The following is a 21,556-nucleotide window of genomic DNA, read 5'->3' on the forward strand; positions in this document are numbered from 1 at the left end:
GGGGGGGGGGGGGGGGGGGGGGGGGGGGGGGGGGGGGGTCTCAGTTCTCTGGATGTTCTGATGTTCCATGCTTGTTTGACAGGAACAGTACAGTGCCTGGCAGGCACTCAGATGTTTGTGGAATGAATTAACTGATACATAGTGGAAATAGCCTGGAATCTGTTCCTGGCTAGGCTTGAGTTTGAGGTCCAGACTGACACCAGCTTTGTGACCTTATGCATTAAATTTATTATTGATGGATTGATTGGGACAGAGTCTCACTCTTTTGCCCAGGATGGTCTGGAACTCCTGGCCTCAAGCGATTCTCTTGCCTCAGCCTCCCAAAGTGCTGGGATTACAAATGTGAGCCACCACGTCTAATTTACGCTTTTGACCTTAGACGTTTTCTGAGCCTCAGTTTCCTCGTCGATGAAATGCAAATAAAAGCAGCCCTGTAGGACAGTTGTGAGACATAAGTAAGATTTGGGCTTGGGTGGCAATTTTGTAAGAGTTTCATTTCCCCTTCTCTTTCCTTAACTGGAGGTGAGGTGTGGACAGCAGTGAGACTAAGGAGACACAGCTCCTGTCCTATGGGAGTGAAGTCTGGTGGGAGCTGAGGTTTGCATATGCAGAACAGGGAAGCAATGCTGCATGAAGTGGTCTCTCTACCACGTGCTCAGACAATGAGTGCTGTCTGGTTGAAGGGCGAGTGCTCAGCATGGCTCTGTATAGACAGGGAAGTCATCCTGCAGTAGGGGGTAAGAGTGGAGAGGGGAGCCTGACTGCACTGGCTCTGCCACCACCCCTCAACCTGAGTGGCCTTGGGGCAGGAAGAGACCCTGTCTGTTCTCACCTGTGAAGTGGAAATGATGACTGTTCCTACCTAGTAGAGCTGCTCTAAGGACTAAGTGAGTTAATGAATTTAAAGCTCTGTGATTGTTGAATGAGTATTAGGGGCTTAGTGTGGTGGCTCCTGCCTGTAATCTCATCACTTTAGGAGGCCGAGGTGGGAGGATTGCTTAAGCCCAGGAGTTCGAGATCAGCCTGGGCAATATAGTAAGACCCTGTTTCTTAAAAAAAAAAAAAAAAAAAGACACAGGGCTTGTGGGCATCTAACAGTTGGATGGGGAGAGAATGCTTTAGACATATTTTGAGTTAAGGCGAGTTAGATCGAGCCTGGTCTGAGAATTGCAACAATGTGCCCCTGAACAGCAGGGACTGGGATGGTGATGAGGCCACCTCCTCTTGCTGAGTGACCCCCTGCTTCAGAACTTTGAGACAATGGCTCTCTCTCTGTTCCCCTTCCCAGACCACAAATAACAGCACGTCGAGGCATCTGAAAGGCTGTCACCCGGTTGACTATGAGCTCACCTACTTCCTGGAAGCCGCCCTCCAGAGCGCCTATGTGAAAAACCTGAAGAAGGGGTAGGTCACTGGTAGTTGAGTGAGTGTGGGAACAATTCCCCTGGGCTGAGACTTTTGACGTGGCCTTAAGGCTGCTCTCCCTCTTCTCTGGCCTGTGCACACATGCTCTCCCAAGAGGATCGGTGGGGACTGGCTTGTGTCACATCTTGTCAGACAGGAGTGTGCAGAGGCGTTCTCAGTGGGAAGGACCACGCTTTAGGAAGCCACGGAAGCAATAAAGCCTGTGTGTGCTCAGGGGAGACTGCCAAGAGGAGAAACAGGAATGGGCACCTCAAGAGGGTAGGGCGGAGGGCACCTGGGAGGTGATGTTGAAAAAGCAAAGGACAGTGAGCTGGCCAGTGGGTCTGGTTTTGTCCACTGTCGTCTGCAGTGTGAATGAAGTTATTTGGTTCCTCTGAGCCTCACGCTCCCCAAAAACCCAATGGGAAGGCAGATATCTGTTCATTCAAGCTTTTAAGGAGTGGTGAGGGACGAGGGAAAGTATGGTAGAAGTAAAGTTCTGGCCTCACGCCAGGGCTGTGGCTGTCCCTGCTGACGAGGCAGCAGAAATGCTTGTTTTCCTGTGGGTTGTCTTGAGGTCCTTCAGAATACTGGCTTATCTGAGACCTAAGAGCCACAGTGCCTGGAATGCCTTCCGTAGGCTTTTGCTCCTGGGTCTCTGAGTTCCCTTAGTATGTATTGATCATTATCTTTACCATCTTAGAAAAAGGGAAGTGGCAGGATAATAGGATCAAGGTAGCGAGGTCAGCAGTAAGACATATGAATAGAGATCTCTGTGACATGAATAAGTTTAAGGAAAAGTGCTGTGCCTTGATATGCATATGCAAATATCTCCATAAACCTTTTTAGTGCATAAAGAGCAGCATTGCCGCTAGCATGTCCCACCTTCAGCCCTAAGGCGGTTTTCTCCTTTCTCAGTAAACAGAACATACAATCGGGTTTTACACCTCGATGTTCCATTGCCCAGGGACGGGCAGGGGACAGATGCTTTTCTCTATCTCAACTGCCAAGAGGCCTTCTTTCCTCTTATATGAATCCTCCTCAGCACAGACCCTTCACGGCTGTCAGGCTGGGGGACGATAGGTCTTTCCCTTCCCACGAGGCCATATTTCAGACTATCACATGGGGAGCAACCTTGGACAATTCCTAGCTTTCCTAAGCAGAGGTCCCTGCGACCTTTGGCAGTGTAGGTGTCCCTGGGTACTTGAGATTAAGAGAATGGTGATGACTTTTCACAAGCATACTGCCTTCAGGCACTTGTTTAACAAAGCACACCCTGCACAGCCCAAAATCCGTTAAACCTTGAGTCACCACAGCACATGTCTCTTGCAAGGACAGGTTAGGAGTAGGGTCACCGATTAACAGCATCTCAAACACAGAACAAAATGGAGTCTCTTATGTCTACTTCTTTCTGTATAGACACAGTAACAGTCTGATCTCTCTTTCTTTTCCCCACAACTTGTTTAGTAGAATAAAGCAAACTTACTGTTTTCTTCTACCTGATAGTCTATCTTTTTTTTTTTTAAAGACAGCTCTTGCTCTGACATCCAGGCTGGAGTGCAATGGTGTGATCTCAGCTCACTACAACTCCCGCCTTCTGGGCTCAGGTGATCCTCCCACCTTAGCCTCCTGAGTAGCTGGGACGACAGGCATGCACCTTCACACCTGGCTAATTTTTTGTATTTTTTGTAGAGAGGGAGTTGCACTTTGTTGCCCAGGCTGGTCTCAAACTCTTGGACTCAAGTGATCCTCCTGCCTCAGCCTTCTAAAGTGCTGGGATTACAGGCGTGAGCCACTGTGCCTGGCCCTACTTTATACTCAATACAACACAGGTCATTTCTGTGACCAAATGTGGGGTTTTTTTCCCCCACTCACAACCAGTTCTCTGACACCAGCTGGGTTTCCTACAATTAAATTCACTTCTGATGCTTGATCTGGGCCCTGGTGGGGGCAGGGGAAGTGGAAGGAGTCTGGGAGGGGCACAGAGGCTCAGTCCCTTGAGGGACTGCCCTCCATAGCAGACACCAGTCACAAGTAGCAGGTCCCCAGGTTACCAGCAACTTCCGTTTGAATTGGCTACAAATCAGGTTCCCACAACTTCTTCATGGTTCCATAAGTTGCAGAGGAGCTCATGGAACCCAGGAGAGCAGTTTACTTGCTAGATGACTGGTGTACAGTACCACATAAAATGGTACAGCCTAGCCAGGTGGAAGAGGCGCATAGGGTTAGGTATGCGGAAGGCATGCGGAGCATCTTGGCCCCCTCCGGATGCACCACTGCTGCATGTCTAGCAACCTGGAAGCTCTCCAAGCCCTGTGCTTTTGGGTTTTTATGGCTGCTCCATTATGTAGGTATGTTGTATTAAATCACTGGCCACTGGTGATCAGCTCAACCTTCAGCCCCTCTCTGGCCCCTGACAGAAAAAATTTGCTGATCCATCCCCCAACTTTAAATAATCACTTTTAATATTTTGATACGTGTCTTTCGTGTTTTTCTATGCATAGATACACAGATGTATTTTTTTTTTCAACACCCACCACAAAATAGTATCCTAGAGGACACACTGCTTGTAGCTTGCTCTTTCCACCTAGGCTTGGCTGTGAGCCTCTTTCCTTCCTGCTTATCTCCCTTCCCCACAAAGTTGCTCGATGTGGGGGTCGAGGAGGAGGTGGGCCAAGTCCACTCCTGCAGGTGGGCTCAGGGCTATGTGGGGCTGGGCACATAGTGGACTTGTGGCAGGTCAGGCTTGATCCAGGCCCTGGTGGGGACGGGGGAAATGGGAGGAGTCTGGGAGGGGCAGAGAGGGTGGGATGAGGCTAAGGATTGTAGGGACAGCAGGAATCTGCAGGAGAGGGTCCATGGCCAAATAAGTTTGGGAAACAATGGATTGAAGACCTCTGAGACTGTCTAGAACCGAAGCCTGAAGGTGAGTCATGCATCTCTAGGAGGAGGCAAAGGCCTGTGAAGCTGCTGACTGTTCGATGTGGTGCCCTTGTCTGGAGTGCGTCTCCAGGTGCTCTGGGACTGCCAGGGGAGCATTCTGACCAAAGCACACGGGTCTGGCCCAGGCAGCTTTTCCATCTAGCAGGTATCCCTGCCCAATGGAGCTGCATATCAGTAACCTTGAGCTTGAGTTCTCAATTGCCTGGAAGAGAAGGAGGTGGGGGTGTTTGTCCAGAATGTGGAACAGGCCGTGGTGACGTCACTTCCAGGAGGCAGTGGCTGTGATGACTGCAGCGGGCAGGTGGACCTGGGCCTTGGGGAGGCAGACCTGCCCCAGCAGGACCGTTGGCCCAGAGGAGGCCTATGCCCTCTTCCTTCTCTTTCTGTCCACCCTGCCCTTGCTGTTGTGGGGGCAGGAACTGCACGAGTCCGTATCTTCCAAATGGAAAGAACAGGGTGAAAGGAGCCGGGAGCAGTGGCTCACATATGTAATCCCAGCAGTTTGGGAGGCTGAGGCGGGAGGATCACTTGAGTCCAGGAGTTTGAGGCCAGCCTGGGCAACATAGGGAGACTTTGTCTCTACAAAAAATAAACTAAATTGGCCAGGCTTAGTGGCATGCGCCTGTAGTCTCAGCTACTTGGGAGGCTGAGGTGGGAGGATCATCTGAGCCCGGGAGGCGGAGGTTTCCATGAGCTGTGATTGTGCCACTGCACTATAGCCTGAGTAGCAGAGTGAGACCCTGTGTCAAGAAAAAAAAAAAAAAAGAATAGGTTGGAAGGGTCCCTTCCAACTGGGAAACAGGCTGCCTCTCTTTCTGTCCTCATGCCTGGCAGACAGGAGAGTGAGAAGCACAGCTGTGGAGTCAGCACACCTGGGAGTGAATCCCAGCTCTTATGACAAGCTTGTGTGTGCATGGGCAAGTCCCTTGAGCTCTCTGAACCTCTGCTTTCCTTACCTGTAAGGTGGTGGTGAGGACCATGCCTGCCTTCTCATAGCGTTGTTGTGGGGATCATATTATATATGAACACCCACCCACCCACCAGGGTGCCGCAACAACTGGTAGATCACAGCTGCCTAGAATTCATGCCTGTAATTCCACAGCTTTGGGAGGCCGAGGTGGGAGGATTGCTGGAGCCCACAAGTTTGAGTCCAGCCTGGACAACATAGTGAGACCGTCTCTACAAAAAAAATTATTTTTAATTAGCTGGACATCGTGGTGTGCACCTGTGGTCCTAGCTGCTCGGAAGGCTGAGATAGGAAGGTTGCTTGAGCCCAGGAGATAGAGGCTGCAGTGAGCCATGATGACGCCATTGCACTTCAGTCTGGGCAACACAGCAAGACCCTATCTCAAAAAAATAAAATAAAATACAAATACAAATAAAGGAAAAGAAAAGGAAAATCAAAGCCAGTATTATCATTTGTTTTTATTATTTTTGTGTAGTCCCTAGCTAGACAGGCTGCTGGCCCAAACGTGAGCCACCTTTTGTTTTCTTTCTGTAATTTCTCAAGTGGTAGGCCAGGGAGGTGGTGGTGTCTGTTTGGAATGTGTGGATGTGGAGGCTGGGAGAGAAGGCAGTTCACCCGCAAGGGTAGGACCCACTGTGGAGTCCTGGGCTCCTTGTACCACCTGTGCCAGAGGTGGGGCTGAGGACAGCCCAGGGGCACTGAGAAGCACAGCTGCTTTGCTCTACCTCCACCATCTGCTTTTTTGATCCTTTTTCGGTTGCTGAGCTTTGGTCTCAGAGAAACAGTGGCCCAGAGTGCTGGTTCCTGTTTTCATGGCCCGGCAGTTGAAGCTGGAGACCACCACTCCCCCACGGCTGCTACTTGGAGCCCCCTTGTCTCCTTCTGCCAGTTGTGAGCTCCCAGGGATGAGTCTGGGGGACCTGAAGAGAGGCCATCCTCAGCTCTGCCTGCAGAGCTCTGCCTGCGGGAGATTTGGGAGGAGCAGGGATCACCACTCTAACTCCTCAGTGATTTATGACGAGGACCTGGGGCAGTTGTGCCTGTAAGGCAGGGGTGGCCTGCCACCTGTTTTTTTGTAAATAAACTTCTGTTAGAACACAGCCATGCCCATTCATTTACATATGATCTCACCACAGACTTGAGTAGCTGCATTTGGGACCCTATGGGAAAGTCTGTAAAATTTGCTGTCTTTATTTGCCCTTTAGAGAAAAACAGTTTGCTGGCCCCTGCACTACAGAGGTTAAGGAGTCCTCAATTCCTCCCTCCCAAGGACCTGCATATAGGCACGAAGGCCAGAGGGGCTGTTCTTATCTATGAAAGCTTCTTGGAGTGGATTTTGTGGGGAGGGGATAGTTCTAATTTCAATAGTCCATCTCCTTCATTCATCCATTTCAGGGATATTTCTTAGGATAATGCATGCCCCTTAGGAAGTGCTACATTCTCACCAGGCACCTGCATATGTGTTAGTCCTGCCAGTATTCCCTGAGGGAAGCGCCATAGTTAGCATCCCTGCTTCACAGATGGGAAATTGAGGCACAGGGAACAAAAGCGACTTGTCCTTAGTAGAGCCAGGATTCTGTGCGCAGTGCCCGGCTGACTTTCTTAGCTGGCAGTCTTATCTGATAGGCTGCCTACCCACAGCAGGAATTCTGTTACTGAGCCCCTGGGCCACCACCCTTGGAGTACTGCTAACCTAGTGTGGGTTCCCCAAGGATGCTCACGCCCTGCAGGTGCTGTGTGCCAGCTTCTGGTGTGAAAACTTTGGTGGGTGCCCTCGCCATCTGGAGGAAGTAAGGGTGAGGCCCCGGGGTTGGAGGCTACTCTGTGGCCCTGAACAGGTTCCCCGTCTGCCCCCTCTAGTTGGCTTCCTCCCCTCTAAGTGCTTCTGCTTGTCCATGTCCCAGAGGGTGCAAGGGTCCAGTGAGAGGGAAGGAATGCAAAACACCTGGAGTATTTTCACAGCTATTAATTTCCTCTCCATTGAGAGCCCCCCCACAGCCACCTCTAGGGGTTGCCTGCTCCCCTTCCCCACAATTGAATTTTCTGCAGGTATAACTTTAAGGTGAACATCAAGGACAGCCAGGAGGAAAAGAGGGAGAGAGACCAGTGGCAGTCATGCTTCTGCTGCGGGCCTGGCTGGACCATGTGTTTGGTGTAAAGTGCTCTGGGAAGGCCAGGTGACCCCATACACTAGTGAGGGAGGCTTGGAGAGGTTGAGTCACTTGCCCGAGCTCACCCACTGGGATTCCAGCTTCGGGCCTGAGCGGCCTGGAAACTCATGCCATTTCCAAATTTGGGGGCATGGAAGGACAGCCTGGGCAGCCCATGGGTGTGTGGGAGAAGCCAGGGCCTGGTGATGGCTGGGAGCATAGAGCGGATCCATGGTGCGCTGACTCCCACCTCTCTGGAATCCTGAATCACCATTCTCAAAGGGTGTCTCCTCTTCTTGCAGGTGGTCCCTCCCTCCCCAGAGCCTGCTTCCCCTTCTGCACTCTGCGCTGAGGCCACAGGAGGGTTGTCGGTCAGTGTGTATGCAATGCAGCAGTGGGCAGAGGTGTTGACTCACCATCATCCCCCAGAAAGCCCAAGCGATTTCAGTCACTTTCTGTTGCTGTAGCTTCACCCCCCCCCTTCCTCTTCTTTCTTCCTGAGGCACACATTTTGGTCCTTACAGCCAGGATCCTGGCTCCACCCCGCCCCAACCTCCCCACCCTGAAGAGGGGTAGAAATTGAGTCATCATTTCTTTTCAAGGAAACAGCCCAAACGTTTGAAAGTCTTGAAAGTCTTGGCGCTGGGCGCGGTGGCTCAAGCCTGTAATCCCAGCACTTTGGGAGGCTGAGACGGGCGGATTACGAGGTCAGGAGATCGAGACCATCCTGGCTAATGCGGTGAAACCCCGTCTCTACTAAAAAAATACAAAAAACTAGCCAGGCGAGGTGGCAGGCGCTTGTAGTCCCAGCTTCTTGGGAGGCTGAGGCAGGAGAATGGCGTGAACCTGGGAGGCGGAGCTTGCAGTGAGCTGAGATCTGGCCACTGCACTCCAGCCTGGGTGACAGAGCGAGACTCCGTCTCAAAAAAAAAAAAAAAAGTTTTGGCATGTAAATAGCAGTCCCAGGACACGTGGCAGTTACTTAGCCCCTCTGTCTATTTCCTGTGGCCCATCCAGCCCAGAGGAGCTGGAGTTGCAGCCTGTGTGCCTGGCTGGGCTGTAAATAATTTCTGTGCACCTTTCCTCATAATTGTGGCTAATATTTGTTGAATACTTACTCCATGCCAGGCCGAATGTGAATGCCTTTCTGTATAATCCTGTGAAGCAGGAACTAATAAAATCCCCATTTTACTGAAGAAAGGAGAGGTTAAGTAACTCGCCCAAAGTCGGAACTCACAGATGTAAACCCCATGAGCCTGGTGCTGAAGCTGGGTCTGTCCAGCCCACAGCACCATGGCATGTCTACATCAGTGAGCCTGTATAGTACCACATGGTCCCTTGGGCACGGTGATATCCTCGTAGGTGAATCGTCAGTTCTAGTATTTTTTTAATATATTTGTTAGGAAGTTAAAAAATAATATAAAGATATCTTAGCCCAGGGTTGCTCAGCCTCAGCACTGTTGATATTTTGAGCCAGGTAACTTCATTGTGGGGCTCTCGTATACATTGTAGGTTTTAGCAACATCTCTGGCTTCTACCCACTGGATGCCAGGAGCACCGTCCCTCCACTGCCCCCACTCCCCCCACTCCCCCTGGCCAAGAGTGACACCGGAAATGGCTCCAGACATTGGCACATGTCCTGGGTGGGGGCACAGTTGCCCCAGTTGAGAACCACTGTCTTAGCTTAAGGTGCTAGAAGCATAATACCTGTCAGATACTGACGTCAGCTCGTCTGCATTAGGGCAGCTCTGAACGGTCTGTGAAAGGGCTGCGGAGTCAGGGCAGCGTTTTCTGCTGGTTACATTCCGTCCTGCCCCCCTGGGCTCTTGGGCTGTTTGGGAAGCAGGGAGAAACCCTTCTCGGTGTTCAGGGAGCTCACTGCCCCATGAAGGGAGTCAGGTTTAGGTGATGAAGCCCAGAGAAAGGCCCTCAGTTCCTGTCCCAGGTTGCCTCCAAGTGCCTGCTATGGGCCAGACGTCCTGCCCTCACTGCAGGGTTCAAGCTGTGGCCAGGAGGAGGTCCCCTCCCGTCGTGGAGTGACCGTCCCAGAGGGGAGCCTGTGGTGGAGATGGTCAGGCAGTGCTCTGTGCTGGGGGGGAAAGAGCAGAGAGGTGGGGGTGCTGCCTGGGCTGGGGTGGACCCTGAAGGTGTTCACCCCAAGGGGCCAAGAGTGGAGCAGGGGTGCTGCAGTTCCTCAGGGGCCCAGGGAGAGGGAGAGATGGTGGAGCCTGCCTCCTGCCTGAGCTCATTCCCACATGGGCCTGGGTGGACCCAGCTGCCAGCGAGACTAAGGAGACCCTGCTGAGAACAGGGTGGAGCTAGATGGCCACAGGCAGTGCCCGCCCCCAGAGTTCAGCTTGTCCCTCCCATTGAGGACTTGACCTAAGTTAAAGTGTGTGCTGTTGTCCATTGCGTATGGTGGGTGGCAATTGCTGGACCCCAGACGCTTTCCCTGGAGCTTCAGGAAAGCCTGAGCCTCCCCTTCTCTGGCTAAGCCTGAGACTGCTACCCAGTTCCTCATCAGGATGTCTCAGGGATGTTCATTTCCTCCAGGAGCCTTGCCCTATTGATTCAGCGGCTGATTCCCCCAGATGGCTCTTGCCCCTTGCTCTGTGGCTGATGATAGAGTTCCTAATTGAGCTACAACTGAAGGCACGGGCCTGAAAGGGCCATCAGGAATTGGGAGGCCCCAGTGCAAAGGAGCCAACGGTGGGTGGGGGTGGAGGACGTCTCTTCCCCTCACCACCACTAGAGGGCAGCCGTGGACTCTGTTTGGAGCCTCGCCCCAGGCACTTCGGCCACCTGGTTGCCAGGAGGGGGCACCTTTCTGACATGTTTTTTTGGGAGGTGGGTAATGGCAGCTGGGCCCAGGGTTCAAACTATAGGGGAGGCTCCAGAAATAAGCTTGGTTCTGTTTTACATGAAACTGCTCCAGGGGTGAAGCAGTGGGGGCCTGGAAGGGGGAGGGGGACCTTTCAGTGCCAGGGAAGCTGGTTATCCCTGTTAGTGGCTCTCACTGCACTAGGACGAGTGCCTGGGTATCTCCCAAGAACAAGTACGTGAGTCGACTCTGTTCCTTTACCCAGAGTGGGCAACAGCCCATTTCTCTCTGAGTTGGTTTTTCCCTTCCTTCCGCCTAGACCTGGCAGCAGCTATTCTTTGCCCTGGGCCCAGAGTGAGCTTGGTCCATGCACATTGAACCAGGTGGGCTGTATGTTTTGTGCTTGTTCTTGTAATTTTTTAAAGTTTGTAGAGCAACATGTGCTCACTGCACCAAAATCAAACAATAGAGAAGGGAGTGGATGTGTTTTCTAAGGGAGTTCCCCAGGACTTTGGCAGGTTGTTCAGGCCTATGAAAGCACTGTCCCTTTCCGTGTGTGTGTGTGTGTGTGTATTTGCTCCACCTTTCCAGCTGGATGCCAAGTTGGAGAGGCAGCAAAGGCACCTTAGAAAGCCCAGCCTGCTGTTTGCCATGACCCCCATGAGGGATTCCATCAGTCATTTTGCCTTGTTCTAGCAGCCACCTGGTATGTGCAGGGCTAGGGGAGGACAGGAGTCAGACTGTTCTCACAAATCTGGGGTTCCGGGGCCACAGTTACCCGACAGTGAATCCCGTTCTGAGAGCCTCCTGGTGCTCTGTGTCATGCTTTGGGGCACAGGGTAACCTCTGAGGCCCATTCCAGCCTCTCTGAATGCACAGCCTTTGTCCACTCTTAGCACCACCTCCTCAACCTTCCCCACTTCTATCCCCCGCCTCACTAGAAAGGAAAGAGCCCGGCACCTGGACGACATCCTCAGTGCCGCAGGAGGGAAATGTCATAGCCCTATTCTGGGCTGGGAGTGAAGAGGAATCCTCTGTTTGAAACAGAGGATTTGGGTCTGCAACAGGAGTGAACAGTTTGATGACCGTTTGAACTTCACCTGACCTTGTCCCCTGATTCATGCATTCAGCTGCTGGGATCTGCCAACTGGCTATGCTCTTCTGGGTCTTTGACCGGTAACCTTTCATACACAGTTAGTGGTACTGGCCCTGGAATAGGGACATCTGGCCAGGGCCATATGCACTAGTATCTGTTTAAGTTCCATTCAGCCATCAGTTCCATGTAGTTTCTCATTCTCTGTTTTAGCTCAAACCCAGTCTTCCCCAGATATTTTTTGAACACTTACTGTATGGAAAACACTTGGCCAAGCTCTGTCATGAACAGAGCTGATGACCAGGCACTTGGTAGGCAGCTGGCACTTTGTAAAGACTTAGCAAATTGAGTCCCAGGGGTTCTGGAGTTCACATGGTCAGGAAAATGTAACCATGCTGGATCAAGAGACAGGTGTCTTTCTCAGAGGTCTCAGGGTGAAAAGAAAGGAAAATCTGAACCCCTTTGTGCCTGCCGTAAGCCTGCCTCTCCCTTTAGGTAAGGGAGGGAAAGGCAGTCATCTTCCGGGCTCTCTTTTTCCTGTTGGAACCTAGGGATTTATTTATTCAGTGATCATTTCTCGAGTAGCTTCTATGCACCACACATTGTGCTGGTGCTGGGAGAATGAAGCCTACCTCCCTCACCAACCTCATGGGAAGCTGCACGGACTGAGTGAGGCAAAGGAAGGGCTCTGTGAAACGTGCAGCACTGCCTGCTGCCGCCTAGGGGCCTGGGGAGCTTGCCAGCCCCTTGCATGTCCCACCTAGAGGCTCTCCTAAGGTGAGCCGTGTCCTTGACCCGTCATCACACCCACATCTCTCTTTCTGTTCCTGGCCAACCAGGCTTTCCTTGACTTGGAATAAATGGCTTCCTGGCTTCTCCCCACGCAGGCTGTTTCTGGGCCAGGGTTTGTTTGAGGCCCTGTTTGGATATTGTTAAAAGTGGGCAGCTTTGCTCAGAAAGGTCAGCATGAGAGGCGAGAACAAAGAGATCTTTCAAGCTGGCCTCTGGCAGGGCAGCCAGGAATGGCTCGGAAAAGCCCCAGCTCCACCTGTCACTGGCAGCTTCAGAGCTGTGACGTGATTGCTCAGGCTCATGGCCATCTGCAGAACCCTGGAGAAGCCCCGTCGTGTGCCTTCTTATTTCTCAGAGGGGTAAGCTGAGGCAGAGGGGCATTCCCAGGTCAGTGTTAGCTGGGACCCCAGATCTCTCCCTGTACAGCCCTGGACACTGGGATCTCTGTATTTTTTTTTTTTTTTTTTCTTGAAGGGCATTCAATAAAAATTGGGATTTACCCAAAACATCTCTGAAGGTGATTATTTGGTTTGCTGAAGAATTCCTGGGAGCTTATATGCCAGAATCCCTTACAGATTTGAAAGTAGTAAAAAGACACAACTTTTAGATACAGAATCTTAAAATGCATAAGATGCAATGCTGATGTGCTGATTCCTTGAGAGAGAGAGAGAGTGTGTGTGTGTGTGTGTGTGTGTGTGTGTGTGTGTGTTTTGGAGGGGAGTCTGTGTTTCTCCCAAGCTTCCAGGTAATGCCTGTCTGCTGGTACAAGAGCGTTGATGATGTAAAGGCTAAAGGCTGAGCTCATTCGGCAATGCAGAGAGAGGACAGTCCTTGCGGTGGAGTGGGAAGAAGGGACCACAGTCATTCTTGGCTTTGGCCTCTTGGTAGCAGGTCCCAGGACCTGCCAGCCTCCTCTGGGCCACAGGGCCCTAGGCAGCCCCGGGGTCCAGCTCTCTTCAGCCTGTTGCTGTTGGGCCCAGCTGCCAGGGTTGTCTTAGACTAATATCCCAGAATCAGCCAGTTCTTTTCTCTTCCGGGAGCTCAAGAGGTCTGTCCTTTTACTCAGTTTACTGCAGTCTGTCTTTTTCCTGTCTTCTGTTGGTGGCTGGTGCTGGGCTGTCCCCTAAGCTGGCCTGGCCTATGGGACCCTTCAGCTTTGTGACCACCTTCCTCCTACCAGCCCCCAGCCCCACAGAGGACAGAAGAACAGGATTCCTGGTAGATAAACCAGGCCCAAGGACAGGCCTGGGCCCCCCACAGGAAGCTTCTTTGGTTCCACTGAGGCCTCTGTCTCGGAAAATAACCCAGAGCTGGAGAGCAGGCCATAGGCTCAGAGATTGGGACTACAGGCACGGGCACCACCACAACCCAGCTAATTTTTGTAGTTTTAGTAGAGATGGGGTTTTTACCATGTTGGCCAGGCTTGTCTCAAACTACTGACCTCAAGTGATCCGCCAGCCTCAGCCTCCCAAAGTGCTGGGATTATAGGCATGAGCCACCACACCTGGCCCACCCCAGGGTCCTTAATTCAGCAGGTCTGGGTGGGGGTCTCAGAATTTGCATTTCTAACAAGTCTCTGGGATACGGATGCTGCTAGTCCAAGTACCACATTTTGAGGCCCTCTTGTCTGAATTATCATTTCTGTCCAGGTGTGGTAGTGGCTCATGCCTGTAATCCCAGCACTTTGGGAGGCTGAAGTGGGAGGATCACTTTAGTCCAGGAGTTCAAGACCAGGCTGGGCAACATAGCGAGACCTCATCTCTGCAAATAAATAAAATAAATTATCATTTCTTGGAGTGTGGGACGAGTACTTCTAGTGACACACAATGTGGTTTTAAGTGATGTGCACACTAACTTTTAAAAAATACTTCTGTTATTATTAAGGGAAGGTGAGTTATCTACTCACCTTAAAAGAAGAAGGAAGATATAAGGAAAAGTATGACATAAATAATAGTACTGGTGATAGGCAGCTAGTGGTAAACATAGTGAATGAGGTATGCAGTCTACAGAAGTCTGGGAGACACTGAGCTAAGTGAAGTCCTCATTTTACAGACCGCACCCAGACTTGATGGTCTCTAAGGGGGCTGAGGTTCCCTGTCCTGCTTGCCACTCCCAGGTCTTCAGAGCACTTGGCAGGCTAGGGAAAGTCATCATAACTCTGATCCTACCCCAACAGTCTCCATTCTCAACTCTGAAGACAAGGGTCTGTGTTGGTAATGTTGGTAGTTTGCACGTTTTTTTGCTTTCATGTCCTGAGGCCAGAGCTTTCCAGAAGGCAAGGTACTTGATCTGCAAATGTGTCCTTTCATGGCTGCCAGGCCCCAAAGCCCCCAGGAGCCTGTTTTGTGCATGAAATCGAAGAAGGGGCTTCTGTAACTTTCCTGGCTGCCAGTTTGGGCTGTTCACCCTCTGTAATCTTAATTTTTCTAAATTCGCTGGCCCAGCAGCCTCTGCTTTCCCTTGTGTGGTGTGATCCAGGGAACCCCCTGAGCAGATGAGCAGGGCAGCCCTTACATTTTCCTGAGCATGTGCTACGCGGCAGGAGCTGCTGGGCGGAGCTTTAGGAACACGGGAGTGATGCGCCTGGCCCTCAGGAGGCCACAGTGTGCAGTGGTCAGACCTGCAGGTGGAAAATGACCTTGAGAGGTTTTACTTGCTTCACAAGAGGAATTAACAGGCAGGGCAACATGGGGAGGGGTCTGGGGAGGCTTCGTGGAGGAGGTGACATTGGAACTTGCTTTTGAAGGGTGAAGTGGGGAAAGGCTGTGTAAGGCAGTGGAAGAAGCCAGTGCCGAGACTTGATATAGGGGATTGCGGTCGTTCAGACGGCACTTGCTCTAGTGCTGGGGGCTGAGGTGGGAGAAAGATGAGGAGCAGACCCTACAGCCTCAGACGCTATGCTGGGGGCCTGGACTGGATTCTGTGAGCCCTGGGACCACTATAGGGCTGGACTTGAGAGAATCCAGGTGACCTTCCTGCATCCACTAGACCCCCAAGGTGCAGTGGGAGCAGTTTTTCACATTGCAGGCCACAACCTGTTAGTGGGAATGCAAGATCTCTTTAGTGGGCTGCAGCCAGCATGTTATAAAACGGGGGTAGAGGGAGAAGGAAAATGGAAAACCTCAGTGTTGATTGCACATCGGAGAGATGGGTATTGTGTCGAGAAACTTCAGTTTTATGTCAGGGAAGTGTGTGTGGATACTGGGTTGCAATGTGAGATGTATTTCTCACTATGGCTCACACTTTTAAAAGCTTTAAAACTATTTCAAGGCACAGAAGGCTGACTGGGAGTGGTGAGACTGGCTGGTGTGGTCATCAAGGCCCAAGGTGAGGCAGGCCAGCCTGGGGTCATGGTACTAGGGACAGAGAGGGGAGGATGGAATCCAGCATTGACCAGATACAGCAAGTGAAGCTGGAAAATTTGAGGCTGACTCAGGTCAGAAAGTCACCAGCCCAAGGCTCTTGGGCCAAGGTCACACCTTGTTCGAGATACTTAATCTTGGTACCCCTTTGGTGGTAAACTGGAAGCCCAAGTTGCTGGGGGGAAAGAGGGGAAGGGACTAGGGGAAAAGGGATCCTCCTTCCTTTTTGTTGATGTCCTGGGCCTCTAAAGTCCTGGTGTTACAACTCTAACTTTTCACTCCAGTTATCGAATGTGTTCAAATAAAACTCTAGCAGGCAGCTCCTCCTAGGATCTGCTGGTATGCTGAGAGCATCCTTCTTTGCGAGCTAGGCTGGTAACAACTCTGCTTCTGCCGTCCTCCCACCAGGAACATCGTGAAGGGCGTGAGAGAGCTCCGGGAGGTGCTGCGGACTGTGGAGACCAAAGCAACTCAGAACTTCAAAGTGGTAATGTGGGGTGCTGGCGGTGCTGGCTTATTCAGGAGTCAGTTTTGGTGGGAGACAACAGAAGTCCTTGCAGGGAACCTCTGAAGCAGGGGTGGCAGTAGGTCTCCTGCCTGCTCATGGCAGAGGTTGGTAATCAATCTCAGCATCCTTTCCCACGCAGCCAGGGAGGTGCAGCCTCTTTCTCCCTGCAGCACTGCAGATAGCCCCTCATGTTAAATCAGATTTCAGATCTACTGCCAGCCCTTCCCTGGGCAAACTGTGTTGACAAACTTGCTACCACCACTAGTAAGGTGCTATGCGAACTTTTAGGGATTTGTTTGCGATCCTAATAAATAACAGTGACCCTGCTTGCCTGCCCCAACACAGTCCTGCCCTCCTAGGCCTTAGTTCGTCCAAAGCAGAGCCACGGCTGCTTCTCATGCTGTAATTCTCAGTCAAATAATCAGAAAGGCACCTGGGAGAGAGAGCTACCCGTGCCTGTGGCATTATGCTCTTCCCAACACTGCAAGAGCCTGCTGAATACTCAGAGTGGGGCTGGGCTCCAAGGGGTCAGGGGAGGGAGAAAATACTCCTCTTGTCTAGGAGAGGTGAGAAGAGAAAAGATGAGGTAGGAGCCGTCTGAGGCCAGCAGAGGGGTGGGAGCCCCAGTGTTGGAGGGACTGAAGGAGCAAGGGGGCTCCCTTGGGAGTGGGGTTGGGGGGCCTACCCAAAGGGCTGCACATTGCAAGGGGGGCAGATTTAGCTGGGTGACTGGCAGAGGGCATTCTAGGTCATGCTGGGGTAGAGCTGACAACTGTGTCTGGGTCTGAGTTCTTCCCTCTCTGCCAGATGGCGGCCAAGCACCTGGCGGGGGTCCTGCTGCACTCCCTGAGTGAGGAGTGCTACTGGAGCCCCCTGTCCCACCCTCTGCCCGAATTCATGGGCAAGGAGGAGAATTCTTTCGCCACGCAGGCCCTGCGGAAACCTCACCTCTATGAAGGAGACAAGTAAGTTCTGCCTGCCCTACTGCACCTCACCAGTCTCACATGTCGCACAGGGTTCTATCCCCACTGGTGGCTTTCTCTTTGCCCCATGCTCTCTTCCAGTCTCCACTCAGCACACTGCCAGGCAGCCTCCTCAGTCTCAGCAGGAGCCAGATCAGCTAGAGAAGGCAGGTGTTGGGGTCCAGGTTGTGGAGATAATCCTATAAGGCACTCGGAGGCCAAAGAAATCATTTGGAGGTTACCTGTCTTCCCGGTAGTCCTGTCTGATACACCTCTCTCTCACTTGTGCCATTCCTCGAAGGTGGGGTCGCTCGTCGCCCCAGCCATTCCCTGCGGTGCTGGTGCAGGGAGGAAAGTTACCTCCCCAGGAGCGTCCGTACTATTCCAGCCCAGCAGCCACCGCCCACCGCGGCCTTTCAGATCCAAAACTCTGAGGCATATGGTATCCGGTGCCCATGAATTATGCAGGAAGGGGTCACCTTACCAGGCTGGTGCTGACTCCAGGGCAGAAGGCTGGCATGGTGGGTCAGTGGTGCTGTCTGGTGAGGTGCGTGCTCTAGCCAGGCCTGTCATTTGTGTCTTTCAGCCTCTACTGCCCCAAGGACAACATCGAGGAAGCCCTCCTGCTCCTCCTCATCAGTGAGTCCATGGTAAGCTCCAGGATGTCCTTCAGGGGCCTCTGGCCCTCTGACCCTGTGGGGAAGGGCTGTGGGGCCCAGGTACAGGCCATCCGTGACCTACCCAAACTCTGTCGCCCAGGGATACTCCTAAAGTAGATGCTTCTTGGCCCTGGGCCCCCATACGGCAAGTCTTGCTCATTAGGTTTGGGATTGGCTATAGAAGGCTTCATTTGGAGGCCTGCATTCTGCCGCCAAACAAGTAGAGACTGAGTACCTGGAGCCACACCCACCTCTTTTGGGATTAAAAAAATGATCATCAACAAGGTCACAGTAAAATGTTACGTAGCTGTGTGCTGGGTGCCGTGACAGATATGAGAACGTGGCAGGTAGGGAATGGAAGAAATGTACACTTTGGAGTCAGAAAGCCTGGAATCAGGTTCCAGTTCTGCATGTTAGCTGAGGGCCGGGGCACATCACTTATTTTCTCTGAGCCTCCGTTTTCTCCCCTGTAAGATAACAGTACTCACAAAGGTAAGCGTGCCTATGGAAGGAGTTCATTTAGTCACGCAGCAGCTATTTATTGAGCATCAACTTTGTGCCAGACCCTACTCTAGATGCCAGAGATGCCGCAGCAAACAAATGGAGAAAAGTTCTTTCCCTCATGAGTTTTTCCCTCTTCTAGTGAAGAGAAGCAGGCAGTAAATTAATCAAAAACTACAATATGCAGGGTGTCCACGCATGAGCGCTATGGGAAAAGAACACAGAGCAGAAGACAAATTGTGCTAGACAAAGCACACATGAAGTTGGCTGTTTTGACTTTTCTGTAGGATCCACTCACTGCTCATGTCCTGGGCAGGAAGATGAGGCAAATGCACGCATGTGGATGCACGCACACACTCATGCATGTGCACATATGGTGGCCATGGTACCAGGGAATGTTTGCCCAGGGCTAAGCACTTCGGAGGCTCAGCATAAGGAGAGTGCAGTGTGGCTGTGTGGTTGAGGAGGTGGTAAGATGAAGGATGGACTGGACTTGTCCAAAGAGGGCACAGGAAGAGTGGGACGGGAGCAGCAGAAGCCAAGCACAGAGAAGTCATCTACATGGTCAGGTCCAAGTCCTCCGACCAAGGGGTCCATCAGAGCTGGTGAGCTGGGAACCACCGGGTTGAGAAACTGGTTTTTAAAAAAACAATGCATCTGAGTGTATGGATGCGGAGGTTAAGAAACCAAGACCCCATGAGCGGGATCCCTGAACAGCCGGAAATGAATGTTCCCTTGGATGTCTGGGACCTTGCGATGCCAGGGCTTGCTTAGATAGCGTTGGTAATCAGATTACCTCTGGTGCCTCAGGCCTCCCAGCAAATAGGAGCAGGCACTGGGCTGTGGGACAGAGGGATTGCATCCTGCCTCAGCTAGGGCTGGTCCGTGTTGGATCTGAGAGTTTCTGTGTAGGGTGTGGATATTTGGATGGGAATGCCAGCTGGCCAGGGTGTTGTCCTAAAATGTTTGCCTGTGAGGTGGGTAAGTGGTTGCCCAGGGGAGGGGCCATCTCACTGGTTAGCGGCTGTGGAGATAAGAGGCACCATGTGCCACATCTGATTTTCATGGGAGAACAGTGTGCTTTTTACTTTTAAAAATGGGCCCTTACTCTGACCACAGACTGAATCCTCTGCAGACCAGTACTCCCATCCCCTCTCCACCATTTCACCACGTCCACCCTCCAGTGAGACTGCACTGGAATCACCTGTCTGGAAACAAGGGTTTTTTTGTTTTTTGTTTTTTTTTTTGGTTTTGTTTTGTTTTGAGACAGAGTCTCCCTCTATCATTCAGGCTGGAGTGCAGTGGCGCAATCCTGGCTCACTGCAACCTCTGCCTCCCAGGTTCAAGTGATTCTTCTGTCTCAGCCTCCCGAGTAGCTCGGATTACAGGTGTTTGCCACCACGCCTGGCTGATTTTTGTCTTTTTAGTAGAGACGGGGTTTCACCATGTTGACCAGGCCGGTCTCAATCTCTTGACCTCAGGTGATCCACCCACCTCGGCTTCCAAAGTACTGGGATTACAGGCGTGAGCCACCGCACCCAGCCTAAACACTGGTTATTTTGTAACCTTTGTGTACTGAGGCTTCCAGTGCAGTTTATAGGTAGGTGGTGAAAGGCTGAAAACAGGGTCATCTGTTAGGTCCTTTCTCAGCCAGGGAGGTTCCAAGCTGATTAGGTGAGCATTATGTTGAGTCATGTGAAATTGCCTGATTTTCAATTGCTTATGACCTGCAAAAACAACAGTTTCATAATAGTTCACTCTAATACTTTATATTCCCATCTTACAGATGACAAAAGTGAGGTCCAGGACAGGTATGGCTGTTGGTCAAGGTCGTATACTAATAAGCCTTGAAGCCATGACTCGAACACGTCCTTCTCCCTCAGCAGTTTCCAAGCCCCAGGACGCAGGGCTCCTGGACTTCCATCCTGGTGCTTCCCTTGCCCACTACTGTGATCCTTGGTCTTCTCAAGTGTAAAAGGCCAGGGAGGTGACTTTGGGGATCAGAGGGCTTTGTAAAAGGGACAAGCCTGTAAGGGTAAGGATGGTCATAATTTTTCTCCTGGTAGGGAGTGAGGCTGGGCTCCATCTTCCCAAGTCATTTTCTGTAGCCTCTGCTTGATCAAAGTCCTCAGGACAGAGTTCAGATGCCTTTCAGGTAAGGCTGTCCACCCACTCCCAAACCCACCAAGCAGAGAATGGCCTTTTACAGAAGCATGGCCCATGCTTGGAGCCAGGTGGGTTTTCCTGAGTATGCGTTCTCCTCCAAGCAGCTCTTTCCCTTTTGCAAGACAGTGTGGCTGGCAGTCTGCCTCAGAGACTAGGGGTTGGGGTGGGTGAGTCTGGGTTGGCTGGCCAGGCGGTGTCCTGGGAGATTCCCTGTGGCGTAGGAAACAGGCACTGCCCAGACACTGTTCGCACTGAGGCTGGGAGGAGGCGCCTCTTGTGGGACTGGCTGGTTTGTTTCCCCTTATACCCAGCCTGTTAGACATTCAGAAACTTGAGGGATTTGGGGGAGAGTGTTGGCAATGTACTTAGCTTTAGTGTTTCGTCTGTGGTGACCTTTTCCCCGGGTGCTGGATCTGGCCTCTGTGGCTGGGAATGGTTTCTCCGAGTGGCCAGACCTGCCATTTCTCCTGCCTTTGTTTTAAATTCTCCTTCCCTCCAGTCTCATTCTTGAACAGTGAGAGGACTAGGGTATGGGTTCCACTCTACCAGCTTCCCACGCTCCTGCCCTGATACCTCTCAGCTGAACCCCAAGGCTCCATGTACCCGCAGGGTTTTCCTCATCCCCCTTTGATGTTGGCTGGGTTTGGCTGCAAATGATGGGCTTGGAGAGGAACCTCTAGAACAGCAGCTGTTGGCCTTGGCTACTATTTAGGTTCTCCTAATACCTGCAGAATGTGTTATGCTGCAGTGAAAGCTTTTCCCGCAGAGCCAACCCAGGAGGCATCATCATCATTGCTTCCACCTCCAGGACATCCAGAGCAGCTGCTGCAGGAAACAGTGTTTGCAGGCTTCCTTATTTTGTGGTTTGGAACTCAGAGGAGTGGCTGTGTGGTATGGGGCTGTTACTTTGGATATGGTTTTTATTACAAGCTGACTATGTGCGATCAGAATGAATGAGGGAGACCTTGTCTTTCAAGAGGTAAATAGAAACCTTACTAATGCTTTCACAGGAGTGCCAGGAGGATATGAGATATAACTGGTTGAAGATGATTTGTGTTTTAGACCTAGTTTTGAGTCTTTGGGGCCAAAATGGCATTTAAAAATCCCCCTACTTATCATTGATTCATTCATATATCCATCATCTACCCACTTTCCCATTTATCCTTCTGGCCATCTACCCTCCCATCATTTCTCCATCCACCCATCCTCCTACCCACCATTCATTCAT

The 21,556-nt window shown here is 51.7% G+C and overlaps 1 protein-coding gene across 2 annotated transcripts in view; it reads left to right on the forward strand.

Moving 5' to 3' along the window:
- Positions 1 to 21,556, forward strand: part of TTC7A (tetratricopeptide repeat domain 7A) — a 135,038-nt gene that overhangs the window by 36,640 nt on the left and 76,842 nt on the right. For both annotated transcript variants that reach the window (XM_023223846.2, XM_023223847.3), the window contains exons 5-8: positions 1,289 to 1,404; positions 15,941 to 16,019; positions 16,848 to 17,005; positions 17,589 to 17,652. In XM_023223846.2, coding sequence (XP_023079614.1) covers positions 1,289 to 1,404; positions 15,941 to 16,019; positions 16,848 to 17,005; positions 17,589 to 17,652 — 417 coding nt within the window. The remainder of the gene's footprint in view (positions 1 to 1,288; positions 1,405 to 15,940; positions 16,020 to 16,847; positions 17,006 to 17,588; positions 17,653 to 21,556) is intronic.

Source organism: Piliocolobus tephrosceles, chromosome 15, assembly GCF_002776525.5.
Source record: "Piliocolobus tephrosceles isolate RC106 chromosome 15, ASM277652v3, whole genome shotgun sequence".
NCBI lineage: Eukaryota > Metazoa > Chordata > Mammalia > Primates > Cercopithecidae > Piliocolobus > Piliocolobus tephrosceles.